At 40.8% G+C, this 24,716-nt stretch overlaps 1 protein-coding gene across 3 annotated transcripts in view; it reads left to right on the forward strand.

The window, feature by feature from the left end:
- The window catches only part of LOC127619876 (low-density lipoprotein receptor class A domain-containing protein 4-like), a 136,252-nt gene that overhangs the window by 71,691 nt on the left and 39,845 nt on the right, over positions 1-24,716 (forward strand). Inside the window, exon 1 of one of the 3 annotated variants that reach the window (XM_052092896.1) lies at positions 24,229-24,714. The exons of the other annotated variants lie outside the window; for them this stretch is intronic. Coding sequence (XP_051948856.1) covers positions 24,606-24,714 — 109 coding nt within the window. The 5' untranslated portion in view covers positions 24,229-24,605. Of the gene's footprint in view, positions 1-24,228; positions 24,715-24,716 lie in introns of those variants that run through there. 3 annotated transcript variants of the gene reach the window in all.

The raw sequence follows: 24,716 nt of genomic DNA on the forward strand, positions 1-24,716 counted from the left end.
AGTTATAGAGCCAATTCATGGATATGGATTATTAGGAGGCCATGATTGATAAGAGCCAATGGGGGGAATTTGGCCAGTACACCGGGGTTATAGCCCTTCTCTTTTCGAGGAGTGTCCTGGGATTTTTAATGACCACAGATATTCAGGACCTCGGTTTAAAGTCTAATCTGAAGGACGGTGCCTTTTTTACAGTACTGTGTCCCCATCACTATACTAGGGCATTAGGACCCACACAGACCACAGGGTGAGCACCCCCTGCTGGCCTCCCTAATAATACCTGTTCCAGCAGCAACTTTAATTTTCCCCAGGTTGTCACCCATCCAGGTACTGACCAGGCTCAACCCTGCTTAGCTTCAGTGGGCAACCAGCCTTGAGTTACAGGTTGATATGACTGCAAAATAAATGGGCTGTATGCTGTGCATCCCCTCCTCTGTTTGTCGCCTGTGCTGCTCCGGACATTATGCCAAGATTAGATGTGGTTATGAAATGTCTTAGCGCAATGACCTATTTCTCAGTTTATACTATACTATACACCCACAATTTGCGCACATACACCCACAGTAAATACGATACGATCAGTTTTGGGTGAAAACAGACCAAAAATATATCTTCATTTTCACTCTAAATCTTGTCATCTGCAGTCTCATCAGCCCGATTATGAATTGAAGCTTGATTACACTGCCTCGCACTTGACTTGTAATGATAAATGTATCATTAAAAAATGAATTCCTAAATGCAAAACATTTTTGAGACTTATGCTTCCAGAAGCACACTGTTTTGCTCAGCACACTGGATATGTTTATCCTACCCACAGATTAATCTGCTCTGTCATTGTTAAACTGACATTGACCTATTTTAAACCAGACTCTGTGTCTAAAAAGCATGGCGCTCATGGTGCAAGAAAATGCTGAAAATACAGTGAGGTAAAGTATAATGCCAAAGACATTTATCAGGCAGACATTTATAAAAAATAGCACAAGACAGATCCTGTGAGAACTGTCTTTTGGAATGGTGAGGAGAGATTTTGTCTTGCCAGTTTCCCACAAATTTTATGTGTGATTATGCACAATTTCTATATCTGTGATTAGTTTACAATATTATCCTATTGTGCAGAATGGGCACTTTGGGAGGTGAAAATAGCCTGACATTGAAACACAAAAGGAATGAAAGCATGGAGTCTGTCTGTGGGGTGTTATTTGAGTGTATTGAAAAGCACTGTCACTGTTTTCAGCTGGTTCTGTCTGTCTGCTGCACACAAACAAACACACACATTCTGACCTGTGCTGTCTGCCAAGAGGAACAACAACATTTTATGCTTCAGAAAGAAAAGTCCAAAAGTATAAGATGATTTCAGGCAAAGACATAACCCTGGGGCGCTGTTTTTGCATTTTAAATATGTATTTGCTTTTTTTAATGTAGGAAGTATATAAAAAAAATGCTGCTAAGATGATAACATGTTCCTTTTCGCTTTTGTTACTGTTGCTAGCGTTCAAAATGTCTGCTTGTTGTTTTTCAGTCCGGTGGAGTCAGCAGCCCTTCAATCTTTCTCTGCTCTCTCCCTCTGGCAGTTATGCGCAGTGTGTATTCATGTGTTTTGGGAAGGAAATGAGTGTGTCGGTGGTGAAGTGCACACTACACCTCTCTGTCACTCTTTGCAGCAAACCCCAAAAAAGCCAGACACACTGCACCAGCTACAGGAGTGACAGCAGACTGCAGATGTTTGAGTTTAAAGTCTCAAAAGCACTGATTTTAGGTTAAACATGTAACTATTTGGAGTTATTAAAATTATATTGGATAGAAATAGAACTGAAAAAAAAATCTTAAAGGAATGTCTGGTCTGTTGAATGCTTGATTCTGATTGGCTGACGGATGTTCTATGGTGTGCAGTTAATTTTCTGTAAAAGCACAACTGAAATAGTTCCAGGTCTTGACCGCATAACGGTTCCATATCACTTCGCCAAATTATTTAAAAGAGCTGTACAGGCTGCCACAGACAAATAACCAATAACCAAATAAATCAAAGACATTGGCTAAGTAAAAAGTATGACAAATAATATCTATAATATCCTAAATATGTTTTAATATCTGTGGAAAGCACAATCGTGCTCCCTCTCTTTCTTTCTCTCTCTCTCTCTTTGGTTCAGACTCACACACTAAAACCTGAAAATGTCTTAAGGTCTGATAACCATGGTAAAATCAAAATTATTTACTCTGGTCTGTTGTATTATTGAAAAATGGTGCACACCTGAGGTGTAACTGCCACGACGCATGGGTGTGCATTACTTTTCAAAAATTGAACTGTCCATTGTCAGTTACTACTTACACAGTTTTCAAGCTATTTTGCTCGACCTTACTTGGTATCAAAGAACCATGGTATTGCCACAGTTCTTTTTTGTAAAAGTTTGCTTTATGGAGAGTACAAAGAATTTAGATGGTTTATGTGTGCTGTGTCCAAGAATTGTTTCTCTCAAACATTCAAATCAGTTTAAATCAAGGAATTTAATCATCCACCAAAATAGAGAGGAAACAGACTCACTGTTAGTGAAGAAGAGAGTGAGTGTCCTTGTCTGAGGTCAGAATCATGTAACGGAGTCTGTGGAAGTTGCTAAAAGCCAGACGAGACAGTCAAACCTGGGTGTTCCCCTGGTGGATTGTTTGTGGTATTACGTACCACAAGTGCCTTGCATCAGGAAAGAAAAATCAGGAGGAAACTACAGAGACTGAGTGTTTGACAGTGATTTGTGTCTGTGGTGTTGATTTCTGCATTCCCCTAAAAAAAAAATCAACTGGTTCTGACAGTATTCCAGCAGAGATCCCAAAAGAGGGTGGATGCCTCTACAGCATTACACCTACGTATCACAGAGGTCTGGAACCAGGGGTGCATTCCCCAATATTGGAACTGTGCTGATACAGTGACCATAAGAATAAGGGAGATAAATCTATCTGCTTCAGCAGTAGCACCCTACAATAGCACTTTTGTCCATCAACAGAAAAGTCTTGGCTAAGGTTATGCTCAAAAGGCTGGTTCAGTCAGAGGCAGAGCGCACCATGTCAGAGTCAGAGTGAAGATTTTGTAAAGATTGGGGTACTGTTGACATAATCTTTATAACTAGACATCATTATGAGAAATGCAAGGAACAACATCAGGACTTGTTTATTACCTTTACCATAGATCTGTCAAAGGCATTTGACACCATCAATAAGACTACTGTGGGATGTTCTCCAGAAATTCGGTTATCCACCCAAATTCTTCACACTCCTCCTTAAGTTGGCCCATGTTTTAGGAAGGTGGCAGAGGTCAGAACCCTTAGTTATAAGCTTTTATGCTGGCTTCTGTCCTATTTAATAACTTCCTTGCCTGTGTGACTACATTGGTGTGTAGGGAGATTGAAGGGGAGGCAGGAGTCACCATTAATTTCCATCTTGATGGGAATATCTTCAAATCAGAGGACTGCAGGCTACCACCAAGCACAGATCTGAGAAAATACTTGAGCTGCAGTATGCTGATTTAAAACATTCTGAAAAATTGCAGTCTACGATTCCAACATAGGTGGGAAAAAAGTCAAAAAAGCGAAATCTGTCAAACATTAATATGCCCTGCATGTAACCGAATCTGTATCAAGGATTGGATTGGACAACCATTTAAAGTAGAAGACCTTTTTGTTTGCCGATTGCTGTGGTGATCCGAGGGCGCAAAGAGATTTAAAAATAGATGAAAATTGCAGTCTACAACACCAATAGAGGTGAAAAAAGAGGCACAAACGTAATCTGTCAAACATTCATATTCCATGCATGTAACCGAATCTGTATATCAAGGATTGGATTGGACAACAATCTAAAGTAGAACACATTGCTGTTTGGCGATCAACGATTTAGACTGGACAGCCACTTAAATACTTAAAAATAAAGGAGAAGATAGTCATCATCAGTCTACGATTGGCAACCACAAGCAAGCAAGTTGTTGATTTCTGCATTCTCAGAGTTCAAGGGCTGCTTCAGCCACCAAAGGTTTATATGTGTTTAGGTTCTCTAGTTTTTCTGCAGTACACATCAGACATTAGTTGCAGAGTTGAGGTCTTTGGTTTTCCCCGTCTGTTTAGCCTCCGCTCTTGTAAGAATCTACTCTCCATACCCTATAATGACAAAGCAAAAACCAGATTTTTGATAATTTACAAATGTATTAAAAAGAAAAACTGAAATATCACATTGACCCTTTGCTATGACACTTGAAATTTAGCTCAGGTGCATCCCATTTCTCTGGATCATCTTTGAGATGTTTCTACACTTTGATTGGACTCCACTGGTGGTAAATTCAATTGATTGGACATGATTTGGAAAGGTGCACACCTGTGTATATAAGGCCTCACAGCTGAAAATGCATATCAGAGCAAAAACCAATCCATGAGGTCAAAGGAACTGCCTGCAGAGCTCAGAGGTAGGATTTTGTCGAGGCACAGATCTGGGGAAGGCTATAAAAATGTTTTTGGCTGCATTGAAGTTTCCCTAGAGCAAAGTGGCCTCCATAAATCTAAAATGGAAGAAGTTTGGAACAAACAGGAGTCTTCCTGAACTGGCCGCCTGGCCAAACTTAGCAATTGGGGGAGATGGGCCTTGGTAAGAGAGGTGACCAAAAACCTGATGGTCACTGGTTGAGCTCCAGAGATCTTGTGTGGGGATGGGAGAAACTTGCAGAAGGTCAACCATCACTGCAACACTCCACCGATCTGGGCTTCATAGCAGAGTGAACATACGGAAGCCCCTCCTCAGTGCATGACACATGAAAGCATGCTTGGAATCCCAACGGTGAAGCCTAGTGGTTGTGGCATCATGCTGTGGGGGTGTTTGTCAGTGGCAGGGACTGGGAGACTGGACAAGGTTGAAGGAAAGCTGAACTCAGCAAAATACAGAGATTCCTTAATGAAAACTTGGTCCAGAGCGCTCAAGACTTCAGGCTGTGCTGAAGGTTCACCTTCCAACAGGACAATGACTCTAAACACACAGACAAGACAATGCAAGAGTGGCTTATGGTAAACTCTGTGAATGTCCACCTAATGTGGGCTAATGCACACAACTGTTAATCAGGAGGTCGTTGGTTCGATCCCCACAGCCACCACCATTGTGTCCTTGAGCAAGGCACTTAACTGCAGGTTGCTCCCTGTAATAAGTGCACTGTAAGTCGCTTTGGATAAAAGCGTCTGCCAAATGCATAAATGTAAATGTAAATAAATGTCCTTGAGTGGCCCAGCCAGAGCCCGGACTTGAACCCAATCGAACATCTCTGGAGAGACCTAAAAATAGCTGTCCACCGACAGTCCCCATCCAACCTGACAGAGGTTGAGGGGATCTACAGAGAAGAATGGCAGAAAATCCCCAAATCCTGGTGTGCAAAGCTTGTCACATCATATACAAAAAGACTTGAGGCTGTAATCGCTGACAAAGGTAATTCAACTAAGTACTGAGTTAAGGATCTGAATACTTATGTTAATGTGATATTTACATACAAGTTTTTTATTTTTATTTTCAAATATTTAGTTTTTGCTTTGTCATTATGGAGTATGGAGTGTAGATTAATGTGAAAAAAATATATAATTAAAATAAATTAGCAAAAGGCTGTTACAAAATGTGAAAAAAAAAAATAAGGGGTCTGAATACTTTCTGAATGCAGAAGTAGGTACCAATACTAGTGAAATTGTACCTGTTGAACGATAAAATGGGTGAAAATATCCATCAGACTTTCGTTAAATGAGGGACCGGAGCCATGTCTAGGGACCAGAATATACATAATAGAGACTTGAGGGAAGGCCAGTAATCAACTTCCTAGCAACCACCCAGAATGCCCTAGCAACCGCATAGTAGTAAGCTAATGAACCACCCAGAACACCTTTGCAACTGCATAACAACTCTTTGGGAACCACCCAGAACATTGTGATGGTGAGTGCCACTTACATTTCATTTTCTTCAGAACTTGTAAAAACCTAGTTTTTTATTCTTAACACTCATGCATGAAAGACTCCCCAGACCTACAGTTTAGTTCTTTGGTAAATGAATTAAATTAGGTGCTACGAAGCTCTGAGTGGAGCCAAAGTTCAATAGAAAAAGTCTAAGTTCAAGAGAAGCTACTCAAACAGAAGTTGTAGAAAGTGTGTGCGTGTGCATGAGAGCGAAGGGTTCAGCGTAGCACGGGGAGTCAGTAGTCTAAGTCTGTAAGTGTGGTTAATGAATACCGCCCCCTCAGGGTGATCCCTTCATGTAAACACTTCATCACTTCAGCACTGAGAGACTGCATAGCTCCCAAGGCACGTCCCCTTGTTGCCCAGGACTTTACTGCCTATCAATATCTCCCTTAACACAAACACACACACGCTCTGCTGGATACTAACACCACCTTAACTAGGAGTGGAATTAAGCTGGGACCTGGTGATATGCTATTAGATCAATATCTGGGTTGTGATCCAATCATATTTTGATTCTTTATGTTTAGTGTAATACGATTTCAAAACTGTAATGTATATTGTGATGTTTTTGTCACTTGTGTCTTATTCATCTTCATTGGACTTTTGTGCTTTGTGCAACAAGTTTTAAATTTGTTGCATCATTGTAGAGTCATTTATTCTTATATTCTTAGTTCGTTAGAGTATGCTTTTCGGTCAACAGAATAGAGCCTAACTGTCTGTTCCAGAAGGAAAAATACCATTATTTTTTCCATAGGGGAATTGAACGATTACTTAAAAGCCTTTAAAGACAGACCTGGTGTGAGCTCCAAGGTTGTTAATCGATTTTTAATTAATTAATCGAGGTTGTTCGTTGTTGTATCGGAGCAATTCAAGCTTGAAGTACTTACTGTTTTCTCCAGGGGGCAGTAAGTGAAACTTCAGCTGTATAGGTAACGTGCAGCTAATACAGAGAATAAACCACACTTACCGACAGCAGACAGCACAAGAACGCGTGTTCAAACCGTATTTTAAAGCTCTTTGGTTCAAACACAGCTTGATGGAGTGCAAATCTGACTGAAGGGAACTTAAACTGTGATTTCTACGTTTCATACTTTATTTTTTGTTATGTTTATGACGCAACACAACCAAAGTGAGACGCTCCAAATGCAACTGTCTGATGTAGGTGTACAGGCAAAAAATTATTGCTGTGGACTGTAGGCCAATGATAGGAATTATTTACCATGTAATTAATTCAATTAAATAAAAATTTAAAAAATTTAAGCCCAACTTCTAATCAACAACTTTAAGTCAATAGATCTATATTTTTCCTTTGTTTTTAATTCAATTAAATTCATTCACAAAACTTCATGAGATTGTAGTTCATGCCTTAAGTACACAGTCTTGTACCTCAGTATTTTTGTCCAAATTTAATAATTTTTTTTGCTTCAAATCAAAGTTTGTAATGTCACTTCAGTGCTAGTTGGTTTGGTTCACAGCTTAGAATACATTTAGGAAGGAGTTATGATATCCCTATGGAAGAAATAATGGGAAAAATACTTCTGGAACCAAGACTTCAGTCTATAGCACTGTTGTGCTGTATAGAAATGGAAATATTTAAGTGTCAGAGCCGTAGCCTTGTGGGCAGTTCTACGACATGATGTAGTAGCATCACAGGTGACCCAAGCTCGATTCGTGACTCAAGGTCCTTTTCCGATCCAATTCCCCCTATTATCTGCTGTTGTTTCCTGTCTCTCCACTTTTCTGTCTAATGAAGGTTGGAAAAAAAATTCTATAAAAAATAAAAATACAAAATTTAGTATTTGTTGACATAATGTTGCTGTATATTTCATTCTCACAGTGGTAGTCAGTCTTTCCCCAAAAAAATATTCATGTGAAAAATGTAACTATATTGATCAGATATTGGAATAATTACAAGCACAATCCATTTTTGTCTGGCCTTTCTTACTACCCTTATACCTCATTTTGGTGTATTAATAGTCTAGTTAGAGTGAGAGTTGATTAACGAGGATTTGACAATGAGGAGGGTGTGGCCTGAATCAGCTGATCAGTTGGAGAGCGAGATAAAGGGGAGCCGGAGGTGCCAGTTCAAGAGAGAGAGAGAGAGAGAGAGAGAGAGACGCACGTGGCCGCGCTGCATGTGTGTCTGTGTTAATTTATGTTTTATGTTGTTTTAAGTTCATTTTTATTATTAAACCTTTATGTTGACTGTTCAGCCTGTTCCTGCCTCCTCCTTTCCCATCCTTAAACTGGTACAGAGGATTACATTAGTCATTGGTGACTGCATGCACCTACCCTCATCAGCCCTAATCAATACTGTTTCCTATTAATGTGTAGAAATAGTTCAGAATGTTCAAGCTAACAAAACGTAGGTGCTATTTAAAGGACAAAATATTTTTAAATATATAACAATATGATTATATTATCTAATTAGGGTGAAAACATTATATTGAATACAATAATTTAATTAATATAAATGAATAAAACTAGAAAACACACCATTTCATTTCATTATAGTGATACACAGCATCAAAAAAAAAAAAATAATAATAAAAACTAAAAATATATATATATAATATATATATATATATATATATATATATGGCAAAGTTCATTTAAGGCTGAATGATTGGGATGAATCAGAGTTTCCAATGCTAATGATAAGGGAACCGTTTATTGTACCCAGTTCATTTACATCAGCTAAGACATCTATGGCATGAGATCTACCTTTCTTTTATGCTGTAGCAGTTTATATGTTGCAAGATTTATATACACATACCAAAAATGTTATGATTCTTAATATACCAATTAAAATATTCTCAAGTAATTATTCAAGTCATGAATTAATTTGTCAACTAATCCTGTTAAAATGCAATTACAGATATGTTTAATTTCTTACTGTAGTTGAAATTCTAAATACACAAATCGGCTATGTACTTTTTACTAGTAAAGATTATATTTTTAAATATAAATAATTACTTTGTTAATAGTGCAAATGTACATTCCTGATATCAAAAATTCAGTTACAATTAGTAAAAATGCTCATTTTTGATATGTGGAATTTGTTATTTGACTAGTAGCAATGTTAGATATCTGTAATTGCATTTTGAACAGGAGTGATTGATCGATCAAGTGTGAAATTCTACTAGTGAAAATGCAGTTACAGATATCAAAAAGTACAGCTTTACTAGTTTAAAGTATATTTTTGATATCAAGAATGGTTATTTTCATGAATAATGATGTCATTTTTTATAAATAATGTTTTTACTAGTGCAATGCTAATCCTACTGATGTCAAGAATTAGCATTTTAACAAGTTAAAATCAAATTATACAGTGGAAAGAAAAAGTTTATGAACCCTTTGGAATTAGTTGGTTTTCTCCATGAATTGTTCATAGACAGAACAAAATAGTAGACATACAAAATGTGTTTAAGCTAACAACACACACACATTTATAATCTTTCATGTCTTTATTTAACACATCTCATTAAACATTCACAGTGCTGTGGAAAAAGTAAATGAACCCTTGGATTTAATAACTGATGGATCCTCCTTTGGCAGCAATACCCTCAACCAGGTGATTCTTGGTAGCTGCAGATTAGACCTGCTCAATGTTCAGAAGGAATTTTCCAACATTCTTCCTTACAGAACTGTTTCAGCTCAGCCATATTCTTAAGACTCCTGGTGTGAACAGCTCTCTTGAGGTCATTCCACAGCATCTCTATTGGGTTAAGGTCTGGGCTCTGACTGGGCCACTCCAAAAGGTGGATTTTATTTTTCTGAAATCATTCTGTAGTGGATTCACTTCAATGTTTAGGGTCATTGTCCTGCTGCATCACCCAACTTCTACTGAGCTTTAGCTGGCGCATAGCCATCCTGACATTATTGTGTAGGATATCTTGATAAACTTGATAAACAACGTACTTCACTGTTGGAATGATGTTTTCATGTTGGGATATGGAGCCCTTTTTACACCATATGTAGTGTTGCAAGTTCTTCCCAAAAAAGTCAACCTTAGTTTCATTAGACCACAAAACATTTTCCCAGTAGCGTTGTAAAGTGTCAAGGTGGTCTTTGGCAAACTTCAGACATGCATCAATGTTTTTGTTGGAAAGCAGCGGCTTCCTTCGTGGTATCCTGCCATGGACACCATGTCTGTTTAAAGTTTTCTGCATTGTAGACTCATAAACAGAGATGTTATGTACTGGAACCAGTTCCAATGATTCCTGGAAGTCTTTAGCTGCTACTCCAGGGTTCTTTTTTACTTCATTGAGCATTCTGCGGTGTTACTTTGAGTCATCTTGACTGCTAGAGAGAGTAGCCACAGTACTAAATCATCTCTAACTGTGAATCTCTAACACATGAATATCTAAACTTTTAACCCTTTCTAGCTTTACGCAAAGCAACAATTCTTGATTGTAGGTCTTCTGAGATCTCTTTTTTTTTCCGAGGCATAGACCACGTCAGCAGTTTCTTCTTGTTAATAGAAAACTCAAAATGTTTGAGTGATTTTTTGAATTCAAAGTAGCTCTAACCCACACCTCCAATCTCGTTCCAATAATTGAATGCCAGATTTGAAACTCCTGACTCTAATTAGCTTTTGTTGAAGTCATTACACTAGGGGTTCACATACTTTTTTCAACTTATGCTGTTAGTTTTTGAATGATGTATTCAATATATACAAGAACAATACAATAATTTGTGTGCTATTAGTTAAACAGATTATGTTTGTTCATTATTGTAAATTAGATGAAGATCAAACCAGATTTTAAAACAAATAATTGCAGGTAATTACAAAGGGTTCACATATATTTCTTGCCACTGTAGATATATATAATCCATATCCTGCACATGATAACATTTCGAAAATGTCTTGCAATGGGTCATTTCCTGAATTGCATAATTCCTTTAGTGATTCGGGTTTAACCAATGCAGACAGCATTTACAAATAAACCACAACACCAGTGGCCACAATTCATTTTAGTGAATTCCCCCTTGGTGTCAATGGAAGGTCCTCACAAGAACAAGTTATCAAGAGGTGTGTGTGGAAGGGATTTTCCTTATACATTCATTTTCTTATTCTCATCATATTGTCCAGACAAATTGTAAGATATATCAGTCTAAACAAGAAGTTCCTGCATGTTTCCATGAAAATGAGCCCTGTGTACTGTTATGAACACAATGGACACAGTGCAGTGGTAGTTTTAACTGTGAAATGTTGATCTGTGATGATGTGATGGCTGACAGCACTGTGATTTAGACTTCCACCTGAGCAATCACAGGTGCTGTAACAGAGCCTGACGGATGTGTCTGTGTTTCAGCCATAAGGAGTTTAGCCTCCGGGAACAGGCAATATGAGTCATCCCTTTAGACGCTGTTGAGCATTGAAAAGAGTTTGTGGCATGATCTGATATTGCAAGAAGGCTTGATTAGTGTAAGAAAACTAGGAAATGTGGGCCATGTGATTTAGTGTGAATGACTGCAGCTTTCATTTCTTTTATTTAGCAGCTGCTGTCATTAGTGGTGTTTGATAAGGCACCGTTTACACTTAGTGTTTCAGCAATCCGATCAAAAGAACATCGCTAACCCTTGCTAGGGAGTAGTAAACAAAAAGTAGCCATGCTACTAACTTTCAGTAGCATGTCACTGCCAGTAGTAATAGTGTAGCCTTTCCTTTAATAAACTACATTTTCCAATAAGTTATGGTGTAGCGTTTCAAAATGCTGCACAGCAATGGAGCTGAGGGAGTAACAAAACTCTCACCTAAATCGTCCTCTCTCTTATGTAGTGCTGGAAAGACCAAATTATTTAAAGGGATAGTACACCCAAAAATTTAAATTCTCTCATCATTTACTCACCCTCATGCTATTCCAGATGTGTATGACTTTCTTTCTTCTGCTAAACTCAAACAAAGATTTGCACATAAAAGGACACAAAGGCAGCATAAAAGTAAACCATATGACTCCAGTAGTTAAATCCATATCTTCTGAAGTGATATGATTTGTGTGGGTGAGAAAAAAATCTATATTTAAGTCCCCTTTTTTTATATATTCTCCTCCATGCCCAATAGTGGCAAAATGCATGAAGAATATGAACTGCCAAAAACAAAATAAGAAGAATGTGAAAGTGAATGTGGAGATTTATTGTAAAATCTTAAATCTTGATCCTTTTTCTCACCCACACCTATCATATCCCTTCTGAAGACATGGATTAAACCACTGGAGTATTATGGATTAATGTTATGCTGCCTTAATGTGCTTTTTGTAGCTTCAAAGTTCTAGTCACCATTCACTTGCATTGTATGGACCTGCAGAGCTGTAATATGTTTCAAAAGATCTTTGTGTTCAGCGGAAGAAAGAAAATCATACACATCTTTGATGGCATGAGATTGAGTAAATGATGAGGTAATTTTCATTTTTGGGTGAACTATTCCTTTTAAATGAGTCAGTTCTTTTGGACAGTTCAGGTAAATGAACTGGTTAATATAACCAATTCCTTAATTTATAGTGAGTCGGTTATTTCTGTCTGTTCATGGAAATGAACTAATTTACATAGAGTAAATGATTCACTGATTCACTTGTGCTCCATGCAGCCTTATAGGGACTTTATTGCTAAATCTAAATTTATTTGCTGCTGTTTATTGCTATATTTCTATTCATTTATATAACATATTTTCTAGTTTATGTATAAATGTATGTTCAATTTAATGTTGTTACCTTGATTATTTAGTCCTTATGAAATGAATCATGGTTTTACTATTGTAGTAGTAACCATGAAGCAGTTCGCCATTAACTTGCTGTAATTATTACAGTATGGTTTAAACTATTTTACTGTAAAAGGAGGTCCAACTAACTGTAAAATGTAGTTACAAAGATTTGCTGTTATACTTGTACTACTGTAAACTGTTACAATGTGAAATTTACTGTAATTTGCTGGTAACTTTCTCCAGTTTATTTACTGAATAAAATATATGCATACATTATAGAATTACTGTAATTCCAGTATAGAATTACTGTATTTAAAAAATGCCAGTAAATAAAAATTGCAACAAAGAGTAAATTCAATAACTTTTTTATTGTTCAATGGATCTTCAAAATGCTGCCAAATCATTCAAATTAGTTATTTTTATTGTATCATAATGAGCTACATTCCCACTCCTTACAGTTTCAATTAGAGCTTTAAATTATTGAAACATTTTTGTATGTCCATACTAATAAACCACAGTCACAGGCATGTATGCATTTTCATTTTTGCAATGACATTTTAACTTTAAGATTGTTTCATTTTATAGTTATTCACTTAAATACTTTCTTACATAAACTCTCCTGAGCACAACATACTCTGCTGTTGTAGATTAGTAATTTTGCAAACTTGGATCCCTGATGAAGTAGGTGTAACGAACTCTGATCCTCAAGTTCACCCCGCCCCCTCTGGCTCTCACGCTCGCTCCCAATCACCAGAGTATTCGTTTCACCCGCACTCGTCCCAATCACTAGATTATTAGTTTCACCTGCACTGTTCGTTTTCCCCTATATATACGCTGCCCTTTCGTTTCACACTTGTTGGTTATTGTTTAGTTTACCCCTTCGCTTTGCCAGCTCTAGTGTTCCCCTAGCTTCCCCTGTCTATTCAACTCGCTTGTCTTATTCGAAATACTTATTCTGATTCCCCGGCTTCGACCTTACGCTTCCCTTGACCACTGTTCTGTAGATTTGCCCCTTTGCCATATTCTGATTCCCCGGCTTCGACTTTTTCGCTCCCCACAACTACTCTTCTCTGGATTTGCCCTTTTGTACTTTTGCCTGCTCTGTAATAAAAGCAGTTTTCTTTTACATTGTGACTGTCTCTTCTTGTGCGGGTGACAGAATAACCAACCCTACTGAAGACAGTCACAATGGAACCCACGGAGGATTTCCGCAGCTCGCTAGAGCGGATTTGCATGGCACTTTCTGCCCAAGGATCTACGGTTGGGAAACACGACCAATCGCTCACGGCTCAGGGACAGCAGATACAGGAAATACTGCACACGGTACGTACTATTTCCGATCATTTTCACCTTGTTCCACCTGTGTCTGTCCCTGTACCCGTTGATGTTCCCACCGCATTTCCCAGCGCCGCGAGCTTTCAACCCCCCGAGAGGTTTGACGGTTCGTCGGAAGCTTGTCAGGGGTTTTTAATGCAGTGTAGCGTATACATGACGTATCACCCCCTTTTACGCACTGACAGTGAGAGAGTACATTTTTTAATCTCACTGCTCTCTGGTAAACACGTCAATGGGCCACCGCATATAGCCCCCTTCTGACTTCTTATGATCAGTTTTGCCACCAGATTGCCGTGGTTTTTAATCACCCGGCAGCTGGTAGGGATGTGGGCAGCCGCCTCGTGTTTTTGAAACAGGCGTCACGCACAGACGCAGCCTACGCACTTGACTTCCGGACCCTTGCCGCGGGTAGCGGGTGGAGCGACCCCGCTTTGTTGACTGTCTACCGCCTGGGTTTGAACGACCAGCTTCAGATGGAATTAGCATGTCGAGGAGAGTCGCTGTCGCTGGAGAACTATATTCAGCTCTCCATCACAGTAGATAACCTGCTTCGTGACCGTGCTTTTCGCAGCCCCTCTGTCGTCCAAGAGCTTTCAAAGGGTCCCAACTCATCTAAACTCATTACTCCCGAATGCTCTTCCAAATCCGAACCCATGCAACTTGGTCGCGCTCCACTAACAGAACGAACTAGACGTTTGACGCAGAACCTCTGCCTGTACTGTGGCACCCCGGGCCACTGTATTACCTCATGCCCGGCCTGTCCCCAGCGTTCCCTCTCCAAAAGCCAGGTGAGAACGTCAGTCATTCTCAACATTACCCAGAAACAAGTCTGCCTCCCTGTGGTGTTGAGTTTTAACAATGTCTCCTTTTCTACCCCAGCCCGAGTTGATTCAAGGGCAGCGGGGAATTTTTTAGATGATGGCTTGGTCCAAAAACTGTCTATCCCACTCAGTCCGGTCGTGCCACCTCTCAGGGTTAATTCTCTGGATGGGGCACCCCTCGGATCGAGTTTTATTTCCTTTCGGACCATGCCATTGTCCCTCCAAGTGGGCTTATTTCACACAGAGCTCATCCAGTTTTTTATTGTTCAGTCACCTAGAGACCCAGTAGTTTTGGGCCACCCCTGGTTAGCGCTTCACGACCCCCACATTTCCTGGCTACAGGGGAGCTGTTGCGCTGGACCGACCACTGTTTGTCCCATTGTATTTCCCTTCCGGTGTTCTCCACCTCCGTAGAGAGCCCCGAAGTGAAGTCTCCGGTCTCCATCCCTCCTGAGTACTCTTCCTACGCTGATGTGTTCGAGAAGACCCAGGTTAGTCTCCCCCCACATCGTAGTGTGGACTGCACCATCGATCTCCTTCCGGGGTCCCCACTCCCTAAGAGCAGGGTATACCCCTTAACGTTACCCGAAACCAAAGCCATGGAGGACTATATCTACGAGGCGCTCAGTCTGGGCATAATTCGGCCGTCCACCTCCCTGGTGGCGTCCGGCTTCTTTTTCGTGGGCAAGAAGGACGGCGGGCTTCGCCCCTGCATCGATTACCGAGCCCTAAACAAGGCAACGGTGAAGTTCGCCTACCCCCTGCCTCTCATCCAGCCGTCCCTCGAGCAGGTCAGTAAGGCTAAGATCTTCACGAAGCTTGACCTCAGGAGCGCGTCAACCTTGTACGCATCCGCAAGGGAGATGAGTGGAAGACTGCGTTCATCACCACCAGGGGGCACTACGAGTACTTGGTGATGCCATACGGCCTCGCCAACTCCCCCTCGGTGTTCCAGTCGTTCATGAACGACATCTTCCGGGACATGCTAGACCTCTTCCTCGTCGTCTACATAGACGACCTTTTAATCTACTCCTCCACACTCTCTGAACACACCGTTCACGTCTCGAGAGTGTTACAGAGACTGCGAGAACACGACCTGTTCGTAAAGGCAGAGAAGTGTGCCTTTCACCGTCCCTCCGTCTCCTTCTTGGGCTATGTCCTGTCTGCCGAAACTAGTCTTGTCCTGGCCTGAGCCTAGGACGCTCAAGGAGTTCCAACGGTTCCTGGGTTTCGCCAACTATTACAGACGTTTTATCAGAGACTTTGGTAAGATCGCCGCACCTCTCACGTCTCTGACACGAGGCAACCCGAGGTTCCTCACTTGGAACGCACCCGCCCAGCAGGCCTTCCAGGCCCTAAAGGAGGCCTTTACGACCTCCCCAGTTCTCCAACAACCCGATCCCACTCTCCCGTTCGTGGTAGAGGTAGACGCCTCAGAGGTAGGGGTGGGAGCTGTACTCTCCCAACCACACGGGACTCCCGCTAAGCTGTACCTTTGTGCTTTCTACTCCCATAAACTGTCCTCCCCCGAACAGAAATACGACGTCGGGAATAGAGAGCTGCTGGCCATCAAGCTAGCCCTGGAGGAATGGCGCCATTGGTTGGAGGGCTCTAGGTTCCCTTTCGTCATTTTCACCGACCATAAGAACCTGGAATACCTTCGCTCAGCCAAGAGGTTGAACCCTCGACAAGCCAGGTGGGCGATGTTCTTCACCCGTTTTAACTTTTCTGTTACTTTTCGCCCGGGCTCCCAGAACATCAAGGCTGACGCCCTCTCTCGTCTCTTCAACCATGGCTCGGAACCCCCGGGGTCGGAGACAATTCTCCCCACGTCGTGCGTCATCTCACCGTTAGGTGGGAACTGACGGAGGCCATCCTGCAGGCTCAAGGCAACGAGCCCGCGCTTCCTCAAACCCCCCCCAAAAAGATGAATGTACCCACCATTATTCGCCCTCAGCTGATGCAGTGGGTTCACACTTCCCTTTGTTCTGGACACCCGGGGATTACCCGTTCTACCGAGCTACTCGCTAGGAGATTTTGGTGGCCCTCACTCAAGGACGACGTCCACGACTATGTTCTCTCGTGTCCAGTCTGTGCCCAGTCCAAAACGCCTCGTCACCTTCCCGCAGGACTCCTCCAACCGTTACCTATACCTGACCGACCGTGGTCCCACGTCGCCATGGATTTCATTACCGACTTGCCCGCCTCCGACGGTTGGACCGAGATCCTAGTTGTAATAGACAGATTCTCCAAGATGTGCTGCCTGATTCCCCTACCCGGGTTACCCAACGCTACACAACTGGCCGACCGCATGATTAACCACATCTTCAGAAACTTCGGTATTCCCGAGGAGATCACTTCAGATCGGGGTACCCAATTCACGTCTCGCTTCTGGCGAGCCTTCAGTGACAGACTGGGTATCCAACTCAACTTCTCCTCGGGATACCACCCCCAGACCAATGGTCAGACCGAGCGCCTCAACCAAGAGATTGGCAGATACCTGAGAGCCTACTGCACCCAGAACCAAGGCAGCTGGCACACCTACCTCCCCTGGGCCGAATACGCCCAGAACAGCCTGGTCAGCTCTTCGACTCGTCTTACCCCTTTCCAATGCGTCCTGGGCTACCAACCACCCCTTTTCCCATGGGAAGCTGATCCCAGCGACGTTCCGGCGGTGGATGCCTGGGCCCGGAGGTGTGCCCAGGTCTGGAGAGCCACCCATGACCGGATACAACGCTCCACCCAGACCCAGAAGTCTAAGGCAGACCGCCGACGCCGTCCTTCCCCCCTTTTCCATCCGGGCCAAAGGGTTTGGCTCTCGACCCGAGACATCCGTCTTCGTCTCCCGTCTAAGAAGCTCAGCCCTAAGTATGTCGGCCCTTTTAAAATTGTTAAAAGAGTTAACCCAGTCACTTATAAGTTGCTTTTGCCACCCCGCTACAAAATTTGTCCTGTGTTTCATGTTTCCCTTTTAAAGCCAGTATTCTGTAGCCCCATGTTCCCGCCCACGGCAGCCCAAACACCCCCTCCACCACTCGATGTCGGAGGTCAACCCGCCTATATGGTCCGGGCCTTGCTAGACTCCCGACGTCGGGGTGGCGAGTTGCAGTATCTGGTAGACTGGGAGGGCTACGGACCTGAGGAACAGTCGTGGGTACGGTCAAGGGATGTCCTGGACCAAGCGCTCAAGCCAGATTACCATCGCCAGCATCCCGATCGTCCCGCACCACTTCCCAGAGGTCGCGCTCCTCGCAACCGAGCACGGCCGTCCGGAGCCTAATTAATTGAAACTAATACTCTGGCTCTCACGCTCGCTCCCAATCACCAGAGTATTAGTTTCACCCGCACTCGTCCCAATCACTAGATTATTAGTTTCACCTGCACTGTTTGTTTTCCCCTATATATACGCTGCCCTTTCGTTTCACACTTGTTGGTTATTGTTTAGTTTACCCCTTCGCTTTGCCAGCTCTAGTGTTCCCCTAGCTTCCACTGTCTATTCAACTCGCTTGTCTTATTCGAAATACTTATTCTGATTCCCCGGCTTCGACCTTACGCTTCCCTTGACCACTGTTCTGTAGATTTGCCCCTTTGCCATATTCTGATTCCCCGGCTTCGACCTTTTCGCTCCCCACGACTACTCTTCTCTGGATTTGCCCTTTTGTACTTTTGCCTGCTCTGTAATAAAAGCAGTTTTCTTTTACATTGTGACTGTCTCTTCTTGTGCGGGTGACAGTAGGCGAAATGAGGATTCAGGCCAGAGTTCTTTGTTTTCACCATCTTGCCACTTCCGCTGCTGATCTGGAGCACTTGCTTTTGTCTGGATTGATTCTCACAATGAACCTTAAAATTATAAAGAAATATTCTATAATTTCCCTAATGTCGCTATTGCTTCATATATGTAAACGTGACAGAATATTGTACAATTATAAATTATGTAATTCACTGAGGCATTTTAAAGGAATAAATCATCCAATTCCTTTTGATTCATAATTTTCTTACCCTCATGTTGTTCTAAACTTCTAATCTTTTTTTTCTGTGGAACACACAAGGACAATTTTGGAATAGTTTGAATGATTTTGGACACTTTTTTTATTTTTGCAATTACAATAAAGGTAACTGAACCTTTTAAGCTTCAGAAAGCACCATAAAAGTATCATTAAAGTTGTCCGAATGACTTGTGCGCTATAATCCAAGTATTCTCTAGCCCTTAAATAGCTTTGTGTAAGAAACAGACCAAAATTCAAATAGTTATTCATTCATAATCTTCCCCACCAGTGAGCTGTTCACTGCTGTGATAAAGTGAGTGAGTTGAACTCAAGAACCTGATCAGTCACAACTTGACAAACCTCAGGTTTTTGTGTACTATATGCCTGAATGCCCATGCAAAGTGAAAACGTGATTTAGGCACACATGTACCGAAACACAGAAAACCTGCAAAAGTATGCCACGTGCACACTAATACACCTCTCTGTTACCGCACACTTTGGAAAACGATGATGTTAGGAAACTGAAAACTTGTTAGTGTGGACTTGGCCTAATTTCGAAGGCTTTCTGTGTTTCTGCAAATGTGAACATGCATGATAATAAACAGTAATAACTGTTTAATAAACTCGCTCTATAGTAATAAACTGTTCATAAAGTTGTGGCCAAAACTATTGGCACCCTTGGGAAATATGAGCAAAGAAGGCTCTTTCATTCAAAATATTCACAAAAATCTAACCTATAATTGAACAAATTAAAATTAAATGAATATTTTTCGCCAAAACATGTTTGTCGCAATTATTGGCACCTAGAAATTAGAAATTATTATGAGCAAAATATATCTGAAGTATATTTCTATTTATATATATATATATATATATATATATATATATATATATATAAAGAAATGTGTGGTTGACTAGGAACATGAAATTGTTCAACCATGACTTCCTGTTTCACAGTGGTATAAATATGAGGTAACACCAGCCAAATTCCCTTAGTCATCCATCACAATGTGTAAGACCAAAGAATAAAGTTCTGATGTGTAGCAAAAGATTGTTGAGCTTCACAAAATGGAAAGTCCGTAAAAAAATTGCTAAAGCATTGAAAATGACCATTTCCACCATCAGGGCAATAATGAACAAGTTACAATCAACTGGAGATGTTAGGCATCGGCCTGGAAGAGGACGTGTGTCTATATTGTCTCCACACACAGTGAGGCAGATGGGTCGATTAGCCAAAAATTCAGCTGGAGAATTGCAGAAATTAGTTTGGTCTTGGAGACAAAAAGTCTCCAAAATTACAATAAGATGTCACCTACATAACAACAAGTTGTTTATGAGGGTTTCAAGAAAAAAGCCTCTGCTCACATCCAACAACAAACTCAAGCATCTTCAGTTTGCCAGACACTACTGGAACTTCAAATGGGACAGGGTTCTGTGGTCAGATTAAAAAAAAGAGCTTTTTGGCTGCAAAAACCAAAGATGAGTTTGGTGCACACAGCGAAATATCCATATGGAAAAGTACCACATGCCCACGGTTAAATATGGTGGTGGATCTTTAATGTTGTGGGGCTATTTTTATGCCTGAGGTCCTGGACATGTTCAGACCTGAATTCCTCTGCCAGAAAACTTAAAATGAGCCGTGGCTGGATCTTCCAGCAGGACAATGATCAAAACACACATCAAAATCAACACAAAAATGGTTCACTGACCACAAAAAGTTCTGCCATGGCCATCCCAGTCTCCTGGCCTGAACCCCATAGAAAAGCTGTGGGATGAACCTTGGAGTTTGAAGGATCTGGAGAGATTCTGTATGGAGGAATGGTCTCAGATCCCTTTCCATATGTTCTCAAACCTCATTATGCATTATAGGAGAAGACTCAGAGCTGTTGCATCTTGGCAAAGGTATTGAATAAACGGGTGCAGAAAATTGTGTCACACATATATTTAACAAAAATGTTAGTTTTTTTTATTAAACTTGTTTTGCGTTTGCAATTGTTTGATATCCATTAGAGTAGTGTTTCCCATCCACACTATTGTGCCATGGAAAATTATCAAATTCCACAAAATAAATAAATGCATGAAAAAATCAAAAAAATGGTCATCACATGACTCGTGTCATCGTTGCGGAATACACTGAAGTCTATGAAGTGAGGACACTTTACACCAAAGTGTTTTTCACACACGTTTTTGCTTCACCGATAATGTCTTTGAGTGAACTAAGCAACAAGAAATATTTAAAAACTGTCCAAGAGACATAATTTCTTTTAATTAAATATTACCTTATTGTTTAGGAAAATCAGAGACCCCAGTATCTGAACTAATTTAAAATCACCAAGAAAATGCTTAGACATAAACATAAACGAGTCATTTTATTACTTTCTGCTATCAAAGCAACTGCAAGCTTTTTTCTCTCTTCCAAATGTTTTCAATGTTTATTGTGCACACATCCCACTTTTTTACATGGCAAACTTGTAAAATGACCCCTCTGTGATGCTTTCTGTAACTCTTGTTATGTGGAGGGTAATGCGGCTCTTGACGCTTGCGTTGAAAAGAGCACTGACGTCTCGACTCAACTCATGTGAAATGCGCATTATTGAAACTCAGAATTATTATTATTTGTCTATTATTGTGGTCTTTTCTGATAAAAGTCATGTTCAGCAGTTGAAATACTGTAGGAAAATGATACCGTAGATCTGCTTTGTGTTTATAATTCTTCTACTGAAGTCAGTAGATTTGTAGCCATGCAAGTTTTAATAAAGGAGAAGGTGAGGACGTTATTGAAACACTATTATTAGACTATTATTGTTGTGTTCTTGGATGAAGAATAATGCTCAGACTGAAGGAAGACTTTAGATCTGCTTTGTTCTTTTAATGCTTAAACACTTTAAGTCTATTGGTAGATTTCGGTCATGACTCAAAATGATTCACTGACTCACTCATAGCACTTAAGACGCTCATTTGTCACCACCTAGTGACATTTCCAGAAGGGTCACTGAACTAATCAGTTCATAAAATTGAACAAATTTGTGAAACAGAAGCAAGCCTCACCAAAATACTCTTTATTTTGCAGCTAATTCTGCACAATTGTAAACTTGAATCACTAAAATAGCTGCAGTTGGTGCTTTGAGCTTATTCTTTAAAAAAGATATCCCCAGAAAAATTTTTGTTGGACCAGTGATTGTCTTATCTTTTTCGCCCCTTATGAGTTTGCATCCCTGTAATTTGTTGTGGCATTGCGAGAACAAATCTACAAATTTGAAAAGAAGCAAATTTGATGTTTTTTCATTATCCATTTAGCGCTCTTGCCACATGTGACCTCACACAGCGTAGCCTACCTAGGTGACTTGTTTTTTTTTTTTTTTGCATAGCCGAATTGCAAACATTACAAGTATACAAGCTACTAAGACGGACAGAAAATATGTACAAGTTCTTGAAAAGGACAAATATTGACGATGATTAGCCAATATGGGATAGTGGTGTGCCATAGAATTTTGTAGTTGTAAAAAGTGGGCTGTGGCATAAAAAGGTTTGGGGAAACACTGAATTAGAGGATAGATTTGTGTGAATATTTTGAATGAAAGATCAAAAGGATAAACAATAAAGACATATTTTTCACAGCCTTCTTTGCTCATATTTATCATAGTAGGCTTTGTTTACAGTACATTACAGTATAAAGTGTACAGGGTTTTTGGACACAAAGTTATATAATTAAAATGATTCTCCTGTAACATACTGAGGTGTGATGAGGTTGTCATAAACTATAATTATCTGTCTGACCTTACAGTGACCGGCTCGTGGGGGAAGTAGTCTTACCGCAAATTTCATCTTATCATTGTAAATATCCTCACAGCCGCTCATTCACACATATATGTTACCGCAATGTGTTCTAGAACCCTTTAAACCATCACACCATCAGTGAAAGGTCACAGGAGAAAGTCACTCACAAACACAAGTCACTCACTCTTCCCACACTGAAAGCAATGCAGTGGTGTTGTGACTCCAGACGCCGCCAGAGGGCGTTAAAGTAAAGTCTGCGTCTCCAGTACAACTGCAGACGTAACAAGGCCAATTTTACCTCTCAAGTCCAACAAACAGTTCTTAAACTCACAATAGTTCAATGGCAAATACGTTTCATCTTTATAAACACGACTGAACATATCTTTGTTTTGTCTTCTCTTACAATTAGTGTCAATAGTGGCCAGAAGTGTTTAGGGTGAATCTCTCAAAAACATGTCTTGGTCACATTTAAAATCAAAATCATCACAGAAATGAGAGTCATCATAAAATGTTTGGATACTTTACAGTAATGGGAATATGGGGGCATTTAAATAGTTGGTATTGAGAATCAATAGAGGTTTTAGCTCTTTTGTAGAATTATTTATGTTGTTTTGTTGCAAATAATTGTTTCATGTGATGTCACCATTAGGGTAATCTGTGTCACTTTTGGTCGAGATGGACCCTGTTATCACTATCTCAGTTTTACTTCTGCATGTGCAACTGAAGTACAGGTGTCTATGCATTTATGTGGAGAAATAAGTTTATTTTAATGACTGACCTAGGATCAATTAATTGAGTCAATTCAAATAAAATTATTAAGTAATAACAACATTTAAATAGCAAATATGAGTTAAGTCTACTTGCATCAAATAACAACATAAATAGTTAGTTCTACATAATCAACAAGTTAAGTGAACTTATATTACACAAGTTTCAAAGACGACTACTCAATTAAATTGAGGAAATGAGTTTACTCAGTCAATTGAGTGAAGTAAACTTATTAGGGTTTTCAGTGTAGGTAAACCCTCATATATGTGTATACAGTGTACTGTAATGCAATGTTTTTGATATATTATTTAAATCAGCATAACTGTGTTTATTAGGTTTAATAATAAAAAATATATATTAAATGTGAGCTGTTAAAAGTTCATGAGAGATTCGCCTTAATGCTCTTGGCCACTGTTGACACTATGTCTAAGGAAAGAGAAAATAAAAAAAAAATATTGTTATATCTCTTGTTTTATAAACCTAAAACTTAGTGTGACTTTAAGATACTTTTAAGTGTTTCAAATACGTCCTGGGGCCACAGTGTTTCACAACCTCAGTTTACTTCACTTTGCCCACTCAGCCGGACATTCCCCACACCAAAGTGTCCTGGATATATTTATAGACTGCAGACAGTTTGGGAAAGAAGGGTGGGGGGGGGGTGGATGTCTGACACATCTGCTGAATATCTGCTAGACTGTGGGGTCAGCCCAAGGTTAAAGCCTCTTCAATGCCTGCCTTGATTGGTCGTGGCTGGCACTAATGAGAGAGAGAGAGAGAGAGAGAGAGAGAGAGAGAGAGAGAGAGTGTGTGTGTGTGCGTGATTCTATACACATCGTCCTGTGAGTGTAGAGCAGCCTCTCTCTCTCTCTTTCTCTCACCATCGCCATTGTCAGCGCCAGTCTCCCCTCCCACCGCTCCTGTCTGTCTGTCTGGAGCTGCTCCCCTCTAGGAGGTGGGAGGCGCAGCAGCAGGAGGAGGAGGTGGGGTGTGAGCCCGAGACCGTCACAGAAAGCTATTCTTCTGAATGAACGCGATAGGAATAGGCAGTCAAGATGCGGGGAACGTATTTACCGTAGTCGAGCAGCAGCTAATGCTTTGAGAAGCGAGCGAGCGAGCATGTAATGAGGCGCGCGTGAACCGAGAGGCCGACATTGATAGCGGGTTACTGCTGTGGAAGTGTTTCACGTGAGGGACTTGGCCGGAGCCCCCACCCCCCCTCCCCCTCTCCCTCCGTCCCGTCCCGTCACTTCCCCGAGCCCCCATGCGAAACATCACGGACCCGGACAGCAGCTCCAGCAAAAACAACGCCAACTCCAATGACCCATGCTCCTGCAACTGCACCCTATCCCAGCCACAGGGAATGGATATATGT

The sequence above is a fragment of the Xyrauchen texanus genome, chromosome 26 (assembly GCF_025860055.1).
Source record: "Xyrauchen texanus isolate HMW12.3.18 chromosome 26, RBS_HiC_50CHRs, whole genome shotgun sequence".
NCBI lineage: Eukaryota > Metazoa > Chordata > Actinopteri > Cypriniformes > Catostomidae > Xyrauchen > Xyrauchen texanus.